The sequence below is a fragment of the Orcinus orca genome, chromosome 17 (assembly GCF_937001465.1).
Source record: "Orcinus orca chromosome 17, mOrcOrc1.1, whole genome shotgun sequence".
In the NCBI taxonomy this organism is placed as follows: Eukaryota; Metazoa; Chordata; class Mammalia; order Artiodactyla; family Delphinidae; genus Orcinus; species Orcinus orca.
This window is the reverse complement of record NC_064575.1, coordinates 62,354,820-62,373,447: the sequence shown is the minus strand read 5'-3', so window position 1 is coordinate 62,373,447 and position 18,628 is coordinate 62,354,820. Positions and strand designations below refer to the sequence as shown.

General features: G+C 31.8%; 1 protein-coding gene across 1 annotated transcript in view; it reads left to right on the top strand.

Moving 5' to 3' along the window:
- Positions 1-18,628, top strand: part of CSMD3 (CUB and Sushi multiple domains 3) — a 1,064,314-nt gene that overhangs the window by 967,059 nt on the left and 78,627 nt on the right. The window contains exons 46-52 of the mRNA XM_004265377.3: positions 143-223; positions 1,181-1,294; positions 5,785-5,973; positions 6,351-6,497; positions 9,125-9,313; positions 15,010-15,195; positions 16,726-16,920. Coding sequence (XP_004265425.1) covers positions 143-223; positions 1,181-1,294; positions 5,785-5,973; positions 6,351-6,497; positions 9,125-9,313; positions 15,010-15,195; positions 16,726-16,920 — 1,101 coding nt within the window. The remainder of the gene's footprint in view (positions 1-142; positions 224-1,180; positions 1,295-5,784; positions 5,974-6,350; positions 6,498-9,124; positions 9,314-15,009; positions 15,196-16,725; positions 16,921-18,628) is intronic.

Genomic DNA, 18,628 nt, shown 5'->3' with positions numbered 1-18,628 from the left:
TAAATAAAGAAATAGTTGAAACTTGATAAATTCTACCATATATTTTTATTCTTATAAATAAACCTTATGTAATTTTCTTTTTTCACATATGTGAATATGTATAGCTGCTCAGAGAAGGAATAAACATTGTCTATTTTTATAGCCTATCAACTAAGAGTGTGTCAACCTCCACCACCTGTACCCAATGCTGAAATTTTGACAGAAGATGATGAATTTGAAATAGGTAAAGTCTGCTAAATTACTTTCAAAGAAAACATACTGTTAGCAGAGGTATTTACTTTAAAAGAAATAAGAATAAAGAATAGTAGCAGCCTGTCTTAGACCTTCTTTCCCTGGATCGATGGGGATTGTTTAGAATTCTTAAGACTGGGTAACAATGAAAAGAGGAAAGGGAGTATCAGGCAAGAAGAAAGAATTCTGTATTTCCAGGATGTACAGTTAGAAAACAGTGCAGGAATTTGAACCGTATAACTATTCTGGTAGTTCCTTCCAAAGTATTATTTTGCTACCTTCCAACACTGTAGTGTTGAATTCAGGCATAAACCTGATGTGTGTAATGAAGGATATGTAGGGTGTATTAGAAGACATGTTTTATTTCCATGTCTTTGAAAACAATTGGTTGGTTATGCTCAATTTGATCATAAATAAAGTCCTTTTAAAACTTGGTTGGAAATTTAACTGTAATAATATCTAATAGTTTGAAAAATTATGTAAGAAAAGAAGACATCCTAATGTTATCATAATAAATTTTTATCATTATTATCCTAGTAATATTAATATTTGTTGAGAAATGTAAGAAAACATCAATGACCAATGTACATCTAATCTTAATAGCAATAACTAGGAATCTCCTTTTAACTGCTTGATATATTTTTAATGAATATCTTACCAGTACCAACCGGATTATTTCCTTACTACTGTTGCTTATATCTAACCAGATAGCCCCAGTACAGTCTTACTTGTAGTTTATTATTGGCTTCAGTTCTGATTGGTCAGCGCTTATGACATACTAGTAGTTCAATATTTTGAATGTCATCACTGCTTATAACTAATAGAATTTTTATATTGATTGAAAATGAGTGAAAGAAAAAATATTCTAATTTTATATTGAAACATCTGTTTATTTTAACCATTACCTTGTTGCTTATCAGAAGCCCCTTCTGCATTTTTTTTTTAATAGGTGATATTATTAGGTATCAGTGTCTTCCAGGATTTACTTTGGTTGGTAATGCAATTCTGACATGCAGATTAGGAGAACGACTCCAGATGGATGGAGCGCCTCCAGTTTGTCAAGGTACCAATTCTTATGATTATTTATTTCTAAATATCTGTTTTATGTTTAATTCAGTACTAGCAAAATAGAGAACAATCTATTTTATATAATTATATATTTAACTGACAATAATGTTAAATATTATACAACTCATAAGTGGTATTTTTCATTCCATTATTTCTCAGATTTAAGTAAACATTTTTAATTCATCCAAGTCTTAATTTTTCTAGTTTATCCCAAACTCAAGTCAATCTATTTAAATTATTTTTGCTGTGAGGAGTGGAAATGGAGGTAGAAAGCAAGAAAAATCACTTTAAATAAAGATTCCAATGTTGACTGCAAGTAGTTTCTATTCTGACCACTAGAATCATTAAACTTTTTTGAGCACCTGTTAAGAATGAGGATCTGAGGGAAAAAACAAACAAACAGAAAGTTGTAAATGGTCCCTGCTGTGAAAGCAACATGGTGTAAGGGATATGACAGCCATACAGCTTGTAGCAATACAGTACTAAGGAAACAGGCCAGGGAGCTATAGAGTCACATAATTTTAAACTGTTTGTAGGACAGGGAAAGCTTGATGGAGGCATTGCTCCCTGAGTCATAGGTTCCAAATGAAAAATGATACTTACTTTGGTAGAACTAAGATAGGGAAAGTGTGGTCCAAGTGACAGAGGTATATGCAAAGACACAGAAATGAAAGACAGTGAGGTACAGACTTCAAGGCATTCACCATGTTATAAGGGCAAGACCATGATGGATCTTGAATGATGTCTGGGATTTTGATGTTCAGGAATCATGTATTATTAACTTGTATAGCTCCTATGGCCCGTAACAGTGCCTAACACATAGTAACTAATTATAAATATTGGTTAATTTGAATAAAATTGAATTGAACTTGATTATACATCTCCAGATTTTCTTGGATTACTTCCTTCACTGGGGTTTATTCTTGAGAAATAGAAATCTGTTTTATGCAGTATCTTAACTGTTACAATGAGCCTAAAACAAAAATTCTGTTTATTGTTACAAGCATGCTGTAAGTAGGAATAAATGTTTGATTTTTCTTCCTCACTGGAATCCTTACAAGAAGATAGAAGGATTTTCATAAGGGGCTTTTACAGTATCAAAAAGAAAGACATGTTTGGAGGTATAACCAGCAACAATGTAAGAATTTTCTTTGCTCTTAGTCAATGATTTTTATAGGCCATCTTAAAGTTGTTTGTTTATTCTGAAGTCTACCACCTTTACTCCTGAATGAACAAGCAATTACATACCAGGACTTCTTCCTTGACCCAATGTATAAACTTCATTGTGAGCTCTTGGAGAGCAACACTTCTTTTTTATATATCTGGATCCCAATTCAATATTATATTTAATTAAAAATACAAAACAGTTTTGTTATTTGAGTCCCTCATCTCTCAGATTTTCAATATCATATTTCTAAAATCAGAATTTCCTGTAGATTAGTAAATGTGTTTCTTCTTATTCTATCTGCTCTGGAGAATACAAAAAAGGATGATCAATCTTTGTCTCATAATAACACTATGGGTACTAGCTAAAAGTTAATTATCCCTCAGAATGAGTTTATGCAGCATTACTATATTAATTAATTGACCAGGCACTTAAGCTAAAAAGCTGAGTTAAAATTTTGTTTGAGTTTATTCATAATCCCACTAAAAGATTGTCATTCATTGGGAATCTGTTGTAACTAATCTATACTGTTTTTAGTCTATTTTAAATTATTTGATTTTTTCACTTTTCCTAAACGAGGCTATATATCATTTTTGTTATTCCTCCCTGGATCCTCTTTAGTTCTTTATATCACACTTAAAACATGGAAAGCAAGTCTAAATATGGTGCTCTTCAAAGGGTTTGATGTAAATGAAATATAATAGGTGACTACAGATAGTTAAAAACATGGGGTCCATCTAGCTGAATGTGTGAGACTTTCTGTACTTTAAACTTTCTGGGCATTAGTTTCCTCATATGCATAATGGGGATAAGAATTGTAGACATTTCTTAAGGTTGCTGTGATAAGTAAGTGATATAATGAACAAAAGATGCTTAACAGTATCTAATGTACACATATTTACTCTTGATGATTGTCTTACTCTTGGCGTATGTTGGTTAGTGTGAGAATAGGTTAATTTGTGTATTTACAGTAAATTATATTGAATCATACCAGTTTTTCAAAAGTAATATGCAATATTTGTTCAATTGAAAACATTGGGACCATTAAGGTACAGCACCTGCTTTTCAATAACAATAGCCTAAGAAGAAAATCAAAAAAGCGATGAAATGATAGCCATAAAATTGCTAACTGCAATAACAGAAGCATACATGACAGAGGTACCAAGAAGAAAATCAACAGTTCTCCTTGGGTTGATGGAGGAGAGGTTCAGGAAGTGTTTGTTTCACAGAGGATGAGACTTGATCTGGGTTTTGAGATGTGCTAACATTTCAAATGCATCAGACAAGAGTAAGACTTTGAAACAGAAGCACTAATGGATAGGCTGAGTTCAAAAAAATTATAAGTCATCCAGTATGTTTGGAGCATTCTGTTTCAGAGGAGGAGCTGCAGAAAACAAAGCTAGAGAAGTAGGCAGGGACTGAAGTTGAAGGGCTTTGAAGGTGCTGAATGGCTTTTAGTAAGGGAATAACATGTTCAGTAACCCAGTTACTCACTTAGTTAAATATTTCAGAAGTATTAAACAGCAGGGCACACACAACAGAAACCCTTTCTTAAAACTTATTCAGTTTGTCATATGGTTATATATCTTTTATTTCAATATGCCATAACTATATATTCACTAATGTTCTTCATCTTTGACTCAAGTTTTCCATTCCATTTCTAGCCTTCAAGTTTCTTTATTTGTTTATTTATTTTACATATTTTTCATTTTGTGAAAAGCGAACATCAGGTTTCTCTTTTTAGACTGAGGACTTAATACTATTTGCTGAATTTTTTTTTTTTAAATCTTGAAATCACATCCAAGAAGCAAATGTCTCAGATTCAAATAAGAGAAATAGAAGTTTAAAAAAAAAGAAAGGAAACAACTCTTAGATTAGCTATACTGTATTCTATAGTAAAAGTTTAAATATCTGTATATGAAGTTATAGCAGTTATTTTCAAGTTATTTCAAGTTATTAACTTGATTAAAGAGCAATCATATGTTGCCATAATTCACTATTTTACTTACTCTTTTCCATCCCTATACTACTTGAAGACTTTATAATTCAAAATATTTCATGTCCTTCCACCCTGGAAGTGACAAATATATAAATCCTTCATCTATTCATCTGTATTTTAGCAACAGTATTTGGTATTTTGAAGCCTAGTTTATTTGAACAAACATTGAGAAACAAGGATGTACGCAGTAATAACACTCAAAAATTGGTCCAAGCTACATTTAAAAACTATTTATCAGTGATATGCATAGGACATTTAACTGTAGTGGCTACAGTGGCTTCCAGGTAAAAAGTTCTATATCATATTGAACTAAATCCTGTTTGGTATATATTGGTTTACTTCTATACTGTTTGGGCTATATTGAGCAATTCCAATACTCTTCCCACACCATAAAACTCAAAGTCTTAAGGGAAAAAAAAGGGCTGAAATGGCATCATTTGAGTGATAAGGATTTGATCATCTTGGTCACATTCTCATTCCAAATGCAAATTTAAGTATATGTTTCTATTATTTGGTCCAATGCATAATGCTATTGAGGCCAACAATTAAAGTATAGTAGTTTACTATACCTTGGAGATACACACACACGTGCACACACACACACATTCTCAGGATGTACAGCAGAGGTACTGTTATGAAATGAAGAGCTGTGCTTTGTCTTACACTTATGATCTGGAAATAGCAGGAAGAACTGAAAGGTAACTGGTGACCCAAAATTGTGTTAAATCCTCGTGGCTTAAGCATATTCATGAGATTAGAAGTGACTTTGCCTGGAATGAATCCTCTGAGATGGGGCAGTTTCCTGTCTGTCCTCACATACCTGAGTGAGTTAAAGTTTGAGGACAGAAGAAAAAGTAAGGAAGGAAAAGGACAGGGTAAAGACATAGGCAAGAGAGGCAGAGGGGAGAAAACGTAAGAAGATGAAGGAAAATAGGGAAAATAATATAAAGAAATAGAAGGCAATAAAATACCTTATCTTTTTATTATCTATGTATTTATTGTCCAGAAAAATAATGTATCTTCCATGTAATAATAAAAGGAAATTAATACCATAAAATTTTAGGTCATTCCTCCATATTTTGAACTTCAAGCTTATTATACAAGTTGTCTTTTTATACACATAGCTCAAGATATTATCTCCTTTATTGTTATTTAATATGAAAACATTTAAAAACTGGGTATTTAATGCAATTTTCACTTAAATACATTTCAATTAAAGTATTGAAATGCAACTTTAAAATGCAACTTTCAGTATTTAAAATGCAACTTTCACTTAGGTCTAAAACACTAGCATCATCTAATGGTATATATTTTTTGACAGTGCTCTGTCCTGCCAATGAATTACGCCTGGATTCTACGGGAGTCATATTGAGCCCTGGATATCCTGACAGTTACCCAAATCTTCAAATGTGTTCCTGGAGCATTTCTGTGGAAAAAGGATATAATATTAGCATGTTTGTAGAATTCTTCCAGACAGAAAAGGAATTTGATGTTCTTCAGGTGTATGATGGTAACCATGGGTTATATTTACTGGATATTCATAAATTCAATTCAACTGCTCTAATTATACTTTCAGACCTTCAGTAGAAACACTGCTTATATGATTTTATTCTATCTTATGGGTATTTTTAGAAGTATCAACATCAAACTTACCTATATACCATATGAAAATTGTAGTTAGCTTGATTATTATGTTATAAATTGTATCTGCTTTAGCTATGGAATTAAAATGTTTAAACAAACATTTTATGTTATGTTTTAAGTTATTATTGATGAAGTAAATTGGTTCTGGATTAATTTCACCATATTTAATACTATTCTAAATATATAAAATACTAAAGATGAATTATTCAGTTACACCTAAATTGTATTATTTTCTTTCTGAAGGACCAAATATTCAAAGTCCAGTGCTTGTTTCACTCAGTGGGGATTATTCATCTGCTTTTAATATAACAAGCAATGGTCATGAAGTATTTCTTCAATGGTCAGCAGATCATGGCAATAACAAAAAAGGCTTCCGGATAAGATATATAGGTATGTGATATTTATAACTTCAGTACAGATCTCACCTACATCTTCAGTATGGTTGTGATTAAAGAGCACAGACACATACACTATTTAATTAGGTATGAATTTAAATCATATTTCTTCCATTGATGTTTCTTGAGCAATTTATGTAACATCTCTATGCCTCAGTTTCCTCAATGTCATGATAATAATGCTATGTCTTTCATATAATTTTGAAATGATTAAAAGGACTTAAGTTATTTATGACTTATCTAAGTTAATTATAAATTAAACTCTGGGGCTTCCCTGGTGGCGTAATGGTTAAGAATCCACCTGCCAATGCAGGGGTCCGGGAAGATCCCACATGCCATGGAGCAAATAAGCCCGTACGCCACAACTACTGAGCCCACGTGCCACAATTACTGAAGCCCATGCAACTAGAGCCCGTGCTCCACAACAAGAGAAGCCACTGCAGTGAGAAGCCCACGCACAGCCACGAAGAGTAGCCCCAACTCGCTACAACTAGAGAAAACCCGCACGCAGCAACGAAGACCCAGTGGCAGCCAAAAATAAATAAATAATTAAATAATTAAAAAAAAATTTCCAGCCAAAAAAAAAAATTAAACTCTGATATTTTAAGTGCTTTATTTCCCAGCAGAAATTTCCCTTGAACTCTCACAAAATGTTAATAGTGTTGCACAGTTGTATCTGATCTACTTAATATATATAACTCCTTTAAATGAGAAGTTTAAACAAAAGATAAACGTACAGTAGAAAAAATCTTTGTCTTCACTCTTGCCCACCTATTTATGATACTTGCTAAAATATATTAAATATTAAAAGAGAAAATGATGAACACATCACTTAGAAACATTTAGTTTTAAAAAAATGTTTTGTCATCATTGCTTTTCATTGAGTAATATCTAGAAAGATGTAGGCTGAAAATCCTTCTTAATATCAAGATGAAATAGCTTTTCCTATATGCCTTCTTGTTTATAAGGTCTACTAATACTGAGACAATAATTTTCTTGTTAACTGTACATAGTTTTCCATTATGCAAAGATTATATCCCTTCTCTTTATTGCCATCCTAAATCATGTCAGATGCCATAGGTATGTGCTCAATAACAGAATACTTCAGACCCAATCAACCATCTCTATCTCTCCAGTGTTCAGACCATGTCTCCCCAAGCTATGGGTCATTGCTAATCAATCCTACTGAAAATTACTTTCTTAAATATTTTATAGATTATTCTGACACAACAATTGTAGACATGGACTTAAATAAAATTTTGAATTCCAGTTGTAAATATAAACTCTTGAATTTTACTCATTTATATAAATTTGCATATGTGTATGTTATGTGCAAATACCATTTTTGTCTACTTTGATTTTAAAACTATAAGGTGATAATTTGCCTTTATCAGCAATTTGTCTTTTACATATTAGAAGTAACTTGTCACTGACATTATAGCATGTTTACAAGTTTTATCCTATAATAGATATCTATTAAATTTGAAAAATGTTATTAGGCATGCAAAGGAGAAATGTTTAAAAATTTAAACATACGCCCAAGTCATTCTTGAGGTTTTTCATATTTGAATGTGAACTTTGTAAATGTCTTTTTATTAAAGTTGTGCCAGACTGTATTTAAAAATTCAGAATGTTAAATTATATTTTTAATAACCATAATAACTTAAAGGGAAATCATTCAAATTCAACAGTTACAAGCATAAGTTCACTATATTAAAGACTAATCCTTATTTATGTTGATATTCATGACAAAGTTAGATATAAATGTAATGAAAACATCATTTTTGGCCCCAAGAACAGCTTGACATATTGAATATAAATTTTTCCTTTAGAAAATGACAGGTTATGACATATATATTCTAAGTCCAATCTATTTCTTACTATTTACCCCTAAAGTCTCATTTTTTCTCAGATGAATACATTGAAGTTTCAGTTTCAAAGGGTAAATGGATCCTGCCAGGCTGAATAGTCTCAAAAGTACATATATATGAAAAAGCCATTTCACATTATCTTTTGACATTCTAGACTTCAGGAGATGAAAGAAGTTTTATTTTATTGGCATTTTTTATCACCATATATAAGCACTCTTGGCAGCATGGAAACTCTTTAATAAACTGGAAGAGAGGATTATGGAATGTGGAGGGACTATTTTAGACATCCACCAAAATGAAATGCATGAACTAACATGACATAGTTGTCTGCAGGTAATTTCAAAGTGACATGTAAACAACATGCTCTAAAATATTGCTACTAAACTGTGGCATTTAGGCCCTTCAGATGACAGGAAATACCAGTTCCAAAATTCAATAAACTATTTGTAGGGCTTTTGAACCTCCAGGGTATTAAGAAGGTATAATGTATTTCAATTAGGAGACATCTCCAGTGACAATAAGAATCAGAAGAAAGCCCAGAAATAGTTATGTCTCCTAAAAGTTATATCACTAGATTGTCAAGTGGATGGAAAATAATATTTGTCCATATGAAGTAAAACTCACGTAGATGGCAATTGAATTGGCCAATTTTTATGAACTAGTATTTACTTTAAGGTTTTTATAACTCTAGATTGTAAAGAGTTTCTGATTCATTAATTTTATATGATTTTTATTTTTTTCTTTTAAAAAGCTTTCTACTGTAGTACACCAGAATCCCCACCTCATGGATACATTATCAGTCAGACAGGTGGACAGCTTAATAGTGTGGTCCGCTGGGCCTGTGATCGAGGATTCCGACTTGTTGGGAAAAGCAGTGCTGTGTGCAGAAAGTCTTCCTATGGGTATCATACATGGGATGCACCGGTCCCTGCTTGTCAAGGTGAAGTATATTAACCAGAAATGTTACATTAATAAAAGATTAACCCCATTTAACTTTTATTTGGATTGCTGAAACTTCCAAAATTATAAATATGCAGAAGCATATTATAGATACCTCTAAGGAAAATAAGGCTGAAAAACACAGACTGATAAATTTGAGGAGCATGAGACACATTGTCTTATAATTCTTCATTTGTTGTTATGTGATTTATGCCTTTACTCTATCCACTTATATGCATACTTTACTCATACATCTACCATTCCCATCACCTTGCTGTCAGAAAATGAATGACCCAGAGCTGGAGTGTGTGTTAGTGTGGAGTCTGCAGAGAGAAAAGAGGGGATAAGAGTAGGCAAGGTCACTGATGATGTTCACTCTCAAGTATGCAAAAATGTGCTCTCAGTGCAACAAATTTAAAAGAGGAAAATGTAGCCAATTACCACATTATTTTTTCTTCACTGTTTAGGTAACTCAACAGAGATGTCTTTCATTTCCATTTTATTTTGTTAAAAAGCAAGACACTCTCTGAGCATTGTATCCTGCTATAGCAAAAAAATGACAAGTCAACAAATGGCACATTTTAGAGCTTTGGACTAGGTCTTGTTTTTAAAGAGTAGTTGAGTCTCTTAGCTAGGTATAGTAATAAAGACAAGTTCAACATAAAGAAAATGTAATGTCATTGGACTCTGAAAATTTTCGAACATCACATTATTTTGTAATATGAAATTTAAATTTATATATGATTTATTTTACCCAGCATGTGGAGGCATATATAACAACTATGAACCCTCACATAATAGCCCGGAGATGGAAACAACCTAAGTGTCCATCATCAGATGAATGGGTAAAGAAGATGTGGCACATGTATACAATGGAATATTACTCAGCCATAAAAAGAAACGAAATTGAGCTATTTGTAATGAGGTGAATACACCTAGAGTCTGTCATACAGAGTGAAGTAAGTCAGAAAGAGAAAGACAAATACCATATGCTAATGCATATATATGGAATTTAAGAAAAAAAATGTCATGAAGAACCTAGGGGTAAGACAGGAATAAAGACACAGACCTACCAGAGAATGGACTTGAGGATATGGGGAGGGGGGAGGGTAAAAGCTGTGACAAAGCGAGAGAGAGGCATGGACATATATACATTACCAAACGTAAGATAGATAGCTAGTGGGAAGCAGCCGCATAGCACAGGGAGGTCAGCTCGGTGCTTTTTGACCGCCTGGAGGGGTGGGATAGGGAGGGTGGGAGGGAGGGAGACGCAAGCGGGAAGAGATATGGGAACATATGTATATGTATAACTGATTCACTTTGTTATAAAGCAGAAACTAACACACCATTGTAAAGCAATTATACTCCAGTAAAGATTTTAAAAAAAAAAAGGATGCATTTATCACTTTCAGTATTATTTGAAAAAAAAAATGAGGGACGCTTTCAGTTAATAAATAATGGATGTGACCTATCATCTACTTATTGGAGGCAATTTATATAAAACAAATAAAATATAAAAGATATCAGTTAAAATTTAAACAGCAGCAAGTTAAAATGAGCAGAGAATAGATATTACCAGTTACCCAAAATGGTTTATTTTACCTGTTAAATTGCAATTTCTAATTCATGAAAATATAGCTTTCATAGGCATGTATAAATAAATGAGAAATGAAAGAACTGTTTCTTTATATTGCTGATTCAGAAACATTAATTACTTACTAGAATTCTGGGATGTATCCTAAACTTAATGGGTTACCATCATTGAAGGTACTGACTTCATGTAGAATAGATACATTTTAATAAACTAGCAAAACATCTGCTTTCCTTTGACCAATGAATAGCAGGAGTATTTATACATTTTTAGTATTAAATGGTTTCCCAGAATTGGTTTGAGAAAGAATCATGATCTCATAATTTTAGAATCACAGGAATTTAAAATATATATAATAACTTCTAAATCATATAGATTTTAAATAAACATTTAAATGTTCTGAACTTTGAACAATTAAATTTCAGTTATTAAGGATTGTTTATATATATATATAGATAGATAATCTTTGAGAAACCTTTAGTGAAAATAATTAACTGTTGGTTAAAATAAAAAATTATCCTGAACTTTCTGAAGTTTTGAAATTGCTTTGTAGTGTCAGCACTATAATTTCATTGGTTTTTTTATATAATATGACATTTATATATGGAGCATTTTTTAATTGTTCTTGATTTGAAATTTTTCTATAATTACAAATAGTTTATTTTTTTAGCATCTTTATTTGAGTATAATTGCTTTACAATGGTGTGTTCGTTTCTGCTGTTTAACAAAGTGAATCAACTATACATATATGTATATCCCCATTTCTCTTCCCTTTTGCATCTCCCTTCCACCCTCCCTATCCCACCCCTCTAGGTGGACACAAAGCTACTAGCTGATCTCCCTGTGCCATGCAGCTGCTTCCCACTAGCTATCTATTTTACATTTGGTAATGTATATATGTCCATGCCACTCTCTCACTTTGTCCCAGCTTACCCTTCCCCCTCCCCGTGTCCTCAAGTCCATTCTCTACATCTACATCTTTATTCCTGTCCTTCCCCTAGGTTCTTCGGAACCTTTTTTTTTTTTTTAGATTCCATATATATGTGTTAGCATACAGTATTTGTTTTTCTCTTTCTGATTTACTTCACTCTGTATGACAGACTCTAGGTCCATCTACCTCAGTACAAATAACTCAATTTCATTTCTCTTTATGGCTGAGCAATATTCCATTGTATATATGTGCCACATCTTCTTTATCTGTTCATCTGTTGATGGACACTTAGGTTGCTTTCATGTCCTGGCTATTGTAAATAGTGCTGCAGTGAACATTGTGGTACATGACTCTTTTTGAATTATGGTTTTCTCAGGGTATATGCCCAGTAGTGGGATTGCTGGGCCATATGGTAGTTCTATTTTTAGTTTTTTAAGAACCTCCATACTGTTCTCCACAGTGGCTGCACCAATTTACATTCCCGCCAATAGTGCAAGAGGGTTCCCTTTTCTCCACACCCTCTCTAGCATTTATTGTTTGTAGATTTTTTGATGATGGCCATTCTGACTGGTGTGAGGTGATACGGCATTGTAGTTTTGATTTGCATTTCTCTAATGATTAGTGATGTTGAGTATACTTTCATATGTTTGTTGGCAATCTGTATATCTTCTTTGGAGAAATGTCTGTTTAGGTCGTCTGCCCATTTTTGGATTGGGTTGTTTGTTTTTTTGATATTGAGCTTCATGAGCTGCTTGTATATTTTGGTAAATCAAAATGTAGCTGGAAAATAAGATATTTTGCATAGTAACGTGATAAAATATTTATAATTCAAAGAATCGTTTCCAAAATTGATCCTTTATGTTCACTGAAACAATTTTAAAACATTAATTATTTTATAAAATTGTTTGTTGTATTTGACCTGTGTTTGGGCATAGCTAATTGAAATGAAAGGGGTAAATGTCATTGGGGAGAGCTATTCACACAATTTTTGTTTTGTTCAAATTTGTTTTGCATTCTTCAGTTATTTTTATTCTTCTTGTCTCTTCAGTCTCCTTATACATCCTCACATATATTTACTTGAGCTGTGGTTACACAACGTGAACACAATTCAAGATAGAAAATTTAGTCTGTTATCTCTATTTCGGTTTGAGAAGGTGTTTTATTTCTTTGTCTACACATCAACGAATCATTCACTGACTCCCTGCCCTGTCACTAATTAAACCATTATCATCCCTCTATACAATCGAGTATTGTACAGGGTTATGCAGAAACAGTCACTTTGTATTCCCTGTTTCACTTTATTTTTTTCAAGTTCTAACGCATTTCTTTTATTGTCTTCTTAGTTATTATAAAAAGGGAAATATCAGCCAACATTCACTACCAACATGAGATATACGTGAACATTTGAGATATACAGCTGGCAAATGAACACATTAAAAATATTCAACATGATGAACCGTTAGGGAAATGCCATCAGACCGTAGTAAGATAACTCTACACACTTTTAAAACAGGTTAATATTTAGTACATTTAATATAAAAACCAAGTACAGGTATGGGGACATCTTTGTTTCACTTTTAATTTGTGCTTGTTTCAGAGTTCTGCAGAGAAGCTTCTGACAATCACTCAGTGATGATGGTTCTTCTGAACTCTGTTTTCCTTTTTTTTTAGCTAAGAAGTTAAATTGTATAGTATCTACAGGCACATTTATCCTATCATTTTAGTATGTTGTCTTTTTTTCAATTCTAAAATACAATCATTATATACTAACTACATGTATGGAACCTATATTATTTAAACTAAATTTCATTGTTACTTTGCTCTAAGTTTAACCTACTCTACCCCAACAGTGTACAGCTAATTTTTAAAAAATGAGTAAATACATGATCTTTGGTGGGGATTCAGTGGGGAAACAGTTTATTACAAATTGAAATACCCAGAAGTCCTAAGTGGAAATACAAATATTGCTTTAACAGACATCAGGGAACCATTTACCTTTGCAACACTATTTTAGAGGTCTATAATTAGATAGCAAGAATAATAACATAATTATATGAGATTGCTTATATAATTTATTAAATCAACATTACTACTTTTCTGTTTATAATTTGCAGGTTATCAAATTACAAAAGATCAGGCTATTCACCAGTAGGGAGTCTGCTATTCCACTTTGAGAATTTTATATGTGTTTTACTAAGATTTTTTTTTTACTTTGTAGTCAATTTGCATGAATTGATTAAAATTAAACACCTAAGTGATAGATTTTATAAGAGAAGTAGAAACAATTTTAGGTTGAAATGGAGACAGAATATTTACAGCTTTTGTAAATACTCAAACTAAACTCGTATCTTTCTATTATTTCTTTTGATATGAGAAAAATAGTTACAAGTTTAGAATCTCTTATATGAAACCAATAAAACTAGTTATTTCAGAATTTAGAGGTTTTCTGATTTTATACAATAAACTATTGAAATATAAATTTATACTGTAATTATCCCATTATGGTAAAACTAACTTTTACGTAAATCAGATTTATTGTAGATAAAAACCAAGACATCTGAGACATATCAGTGAAATGCAGGAAGACCCAAACCAGGTTTTAAGACAATAAGTCCTAGCCCTATATTTATTAAATATGTCCGTACACATGATATTCCATGGAAGGTGCACAAGCATATAGAGTTTGGCTGGACCTAAGACAAAGTAATATCCAGCTTCCAGGTAAAATAAATCTATTTGTTTTACTCCTGGCCAAAACCCTGATGAGTGTTGGTTACCACTACCTTTATAATCTTTAATACTGTCAAATTGAATTGACCTAACTTGCTAGGTCCACACATGTATTAGCACTAATACACTCTATATTTACTTAACTTGCCTTCTCTTATAATCTGTGTGCATGCTGATAACCATGCACATGCTGACAAGAAACTAAGAAACCAAGAAATAAAGTATTAAGAGTGTATAGATTCACCAATTTAAAAAGACATTCAATCAGAGTTTGAAATAATTGATTCAGAAAGTTGTAGTTCAAAAAAGGTTTTGCTGAAGATATTCTGAAATTGTTTCAGAGGAATTAATAAAATTCCAAATAGTTTTACATGCTTTATACTCTATGAGACTTATCTAATTAGTTTTCTGTTTCTTTGGTTTTGTATGTATGTATTTATTTTAGCAATTTCCTGTGGGATTCCTAAAGCTCCAACAAATGGAGGAATACTCACAACAGACTACTTGGTAGGAACCCGAGTTACCTATTTTTGTAATGATGGATATAGATTGTCATCTAAGGAACTTACCACTGCTGTCTGTCAATCAGATGGAACTTGGAGCAATCATAACAAGACTCCTCGCTGTGTTGGTATGTATGTTAAGGAAATTTCATCACTTGTGTTTCTACTGGCATCTTATATGATCTGAAATTTTATGTATTTTTCAGATTTTAGAACCATTCCCTAAAATGATGTCTAAGAGGGAAATAGAAGTAAATTAAGCTGTCTTGTACTAGGAAGAACTGAAATACAGTATAAGGACAGTTTTACTCATTTTCAGAAGCTCCAGAATATTTATGTCAAAAAAATAAAGTGGCATTTTATTTTACATAGCAACGTTTTATTTATTTTGTAAAAAGTCATCCATCAATCAGCATGTGTTTTCAATACATAGGTCTTTGAAAAAAGATTTTGTTTACGTTAATAAAATTATATTTTAATACATTCAACTGATTTTTATAAACATAAATGATGCTAATGAGATGATCCATAATATTCAACTTTTGTCAGAATTCTTCAGGTTACTTACATTTAGAATAGTTCTCATTCCTGCCATCAATACTGTAATAGGTAAATGAATATTATATAATGGTTATAGAAAATAATTCAGATAAAATATTTGGTAGAAAAGGATTAGAAAATGTGTCTTTAAATAAGGTCTTTAATTTTTCTCTATAAATCAATTACTTGTTCTATTTAGTACTAACATTTCAACTTAGCTGTGATTTCATTTAAAATGGGGTTGTTAAATTATTTTGCAATCTTAACATAAGTGTCTAATAATGTGTCTGCTTATGCTGAGCAAGTTTTGAATTAGCTGAAGTTTATATCACAAGTCTTGCATAAAAAGATCATTCTCATAAAACAAATTTCCTCAAAATATAGTCCTTCCAAAACTTTTAAAGAAAAGAGAGTAGGTTATTTCTGTATCTTGCCTATTGTGACTAATGCTGCAATGAACATGAGAGTGTAGATATCTCTCTGAGATCTTGATTTCATTTCCTTTGGATATATATCCCAAAGTGGGATTGGTGATTCATATGATAGTTATAGTTTCAATTTTTGAGGAACCTCCATACTGCTGTATGTACGTATTCCATAGTGGCTTTACCAGTTTAGATTCACAACTTGTACAAGTATTCCCTTTTTTCCACTTTGTGTCAAATATAACTCAGTAAAGCTGGGAAAAAAGAAAAAAGAATACTTTTAAATCAGCTTCAAGAAAGTCAGACAATTTTAACAAACTAATGTTATTGGTTTGGTTCATCACTAAAATATACTTCATGTCTTCCTGTACTAGGGAATAAACTTGGATATGATAATCTAAGAAAAGAAGAATGGAAAAGTCAATAATAGGGATTCTAGGTGCATAGAATAATATGTACAAAGACTTTCAAGTGTGAAATAGCATGACATGTTCACAGAACTGCCAGCAGTACCATAGAACTGAGGGAGTAGGAAGATTAACATGAAAAAAAAATGCTAAAGACCTTTTATGGCACAATAGTGAAGGAACTCAGGAAATAGTGAACTAAGAATCGAATAGACATGAGATATAATTAAGAGGTAGAACAGACATGACTGACTTATTAGCATTTATCTCTTTGGTTTTTGTATAGTTGTTACATGCCCAAGCATCAACTCCTTTACTCTGGAACACGGAAGATGGAGAATTGTGAATGGTTCCCATTATGAATACAAAACCAAGGTAGTTTTCAGCTGTGATCCTGGTTATCATGGACTAGGTCCTGCTTCTATTGAATGTCTTCCTAATGGTACTTGGAGTTGGAGAAATGAAAGACCATATTGCCAAAGTAAGTATACACTCTGCTAAACATTTCATATGCAATCCTTGGTGATTGAATTGCTTGATCACTTCTTTTTTCTACATATGCTAGAGCAATATTGAGGTAATATTATTTAAAAAGGTCATTTATTCTCAAGTCATCTTAAAATTTTGTAACTGTTTTTGGTATTTGTAAATGCTTATTAAAAACAACAACAACAGGGGCTTTGGATTCAGAAACCCTTCCCTTAGATTCTAGGTCTATCATTTATTAAAACAACTACACACTACTTTTAGCCCTTTACATGTATTATTTCATTTATTCCTTAGTTCCCATTCTATAAATAAGTTGATATTATTATATTTATTTTATCAGAAAGGAAACTGAACCCAAGAATTTTTATCTTGTTACACAAGTCACAGAGCCTATAAATGATGGATAATTGGGTTTCAACCCATGGAGTCTAATTAAAACCTCTGCCTTTTGATGTTATATGATGGTTATTCTATTTCTTAAACAAGAAAATTACAATAATACCTATCTCATAGTTATTATGATTTAATGGTGTTACACGTTGAAAATATCAGCTAGAACCTGATTCACAGCAGGAGCTCAATAAATATTTATTGAATCAAACTGAACATCTTAGTCATTCTATTTTCATACATTCTTATAAATAGCTAGTGTCTAATGTAGATAAGCTAACTTAACATAGGATAATCAGATGAAATATCTTGATCTTCCTTTGAACTTTCTTTACTACATTTATTGAGTTTACTTAGTACCAGGAAATATGCTAGGCTGAGAATTCATCCTTTCATTTCATGTTCAACACAGTTTTACAGCATTTATGATATGGATACATAATTTATAAATAAACTAATAAAACATTTGAAGTCTGAATTATGGAGACTAAAATTTTAACATAACATAACTATATATAGTAAGTACGCAAGTACCTAGTAATATTTTACTTAGGAATATTTATTTTCTTAATCTCCATATTAAGCATAGGATTTGGGGGTTGCCATTTTTTATAAGATAATCATATTGATGAATTAAAAATCTCAAAATACATATCTAAATTACATTACATATTCTAAAAATATGGCATATGTATTGTAAATTTTTGCTTTACTCTTTTCAGTTTTCACCCAGGATCTTCCTCTAGGCTCATTCTTCTTCCATTATAATTTCATTAAAAGGGCACATGGGATAAGGATGTTTCAAAGAGAAGGAAAAAAATTATCTACAGCAGAAGCATTTATTGAACAAATGTTTGTCTGGTTTCTTTGTGTTCAATCCTTTATTATGTAGAAAAAATTTAAGTTCTACATAAGATCAGGTTCCTGCCCACAGGTAAGAATGCAGGAAAGATAGGAATCTAGGAATTACAATTCACTGAGAAAAATGGAAAGAACAGTATTTTTTTTCTGGTCCTCCATTTATTCATCTTTGAAATTAAAATGATATAAATATCAGTATTATTAATATTAATAAATATTATAGCTACCTCAAAGGATTGTTTGGGGTATTAGTTCAAAACAATCGGTACATCTTAAATTCTACATGCAATTTTTTAAAGTCTGCAAATTTTCTATTTGTCTAATAGAATCCTAAAGCCTAGAGCTGAAAGCCAGAGCTGGAGCCAGAATAAAGGCTGGTGGTTAAGTATTCAATTCTTGAGTTAAATGGCTAGGTTTAAATTTTGATTTAGCTGTTTATAGGCTGTGGA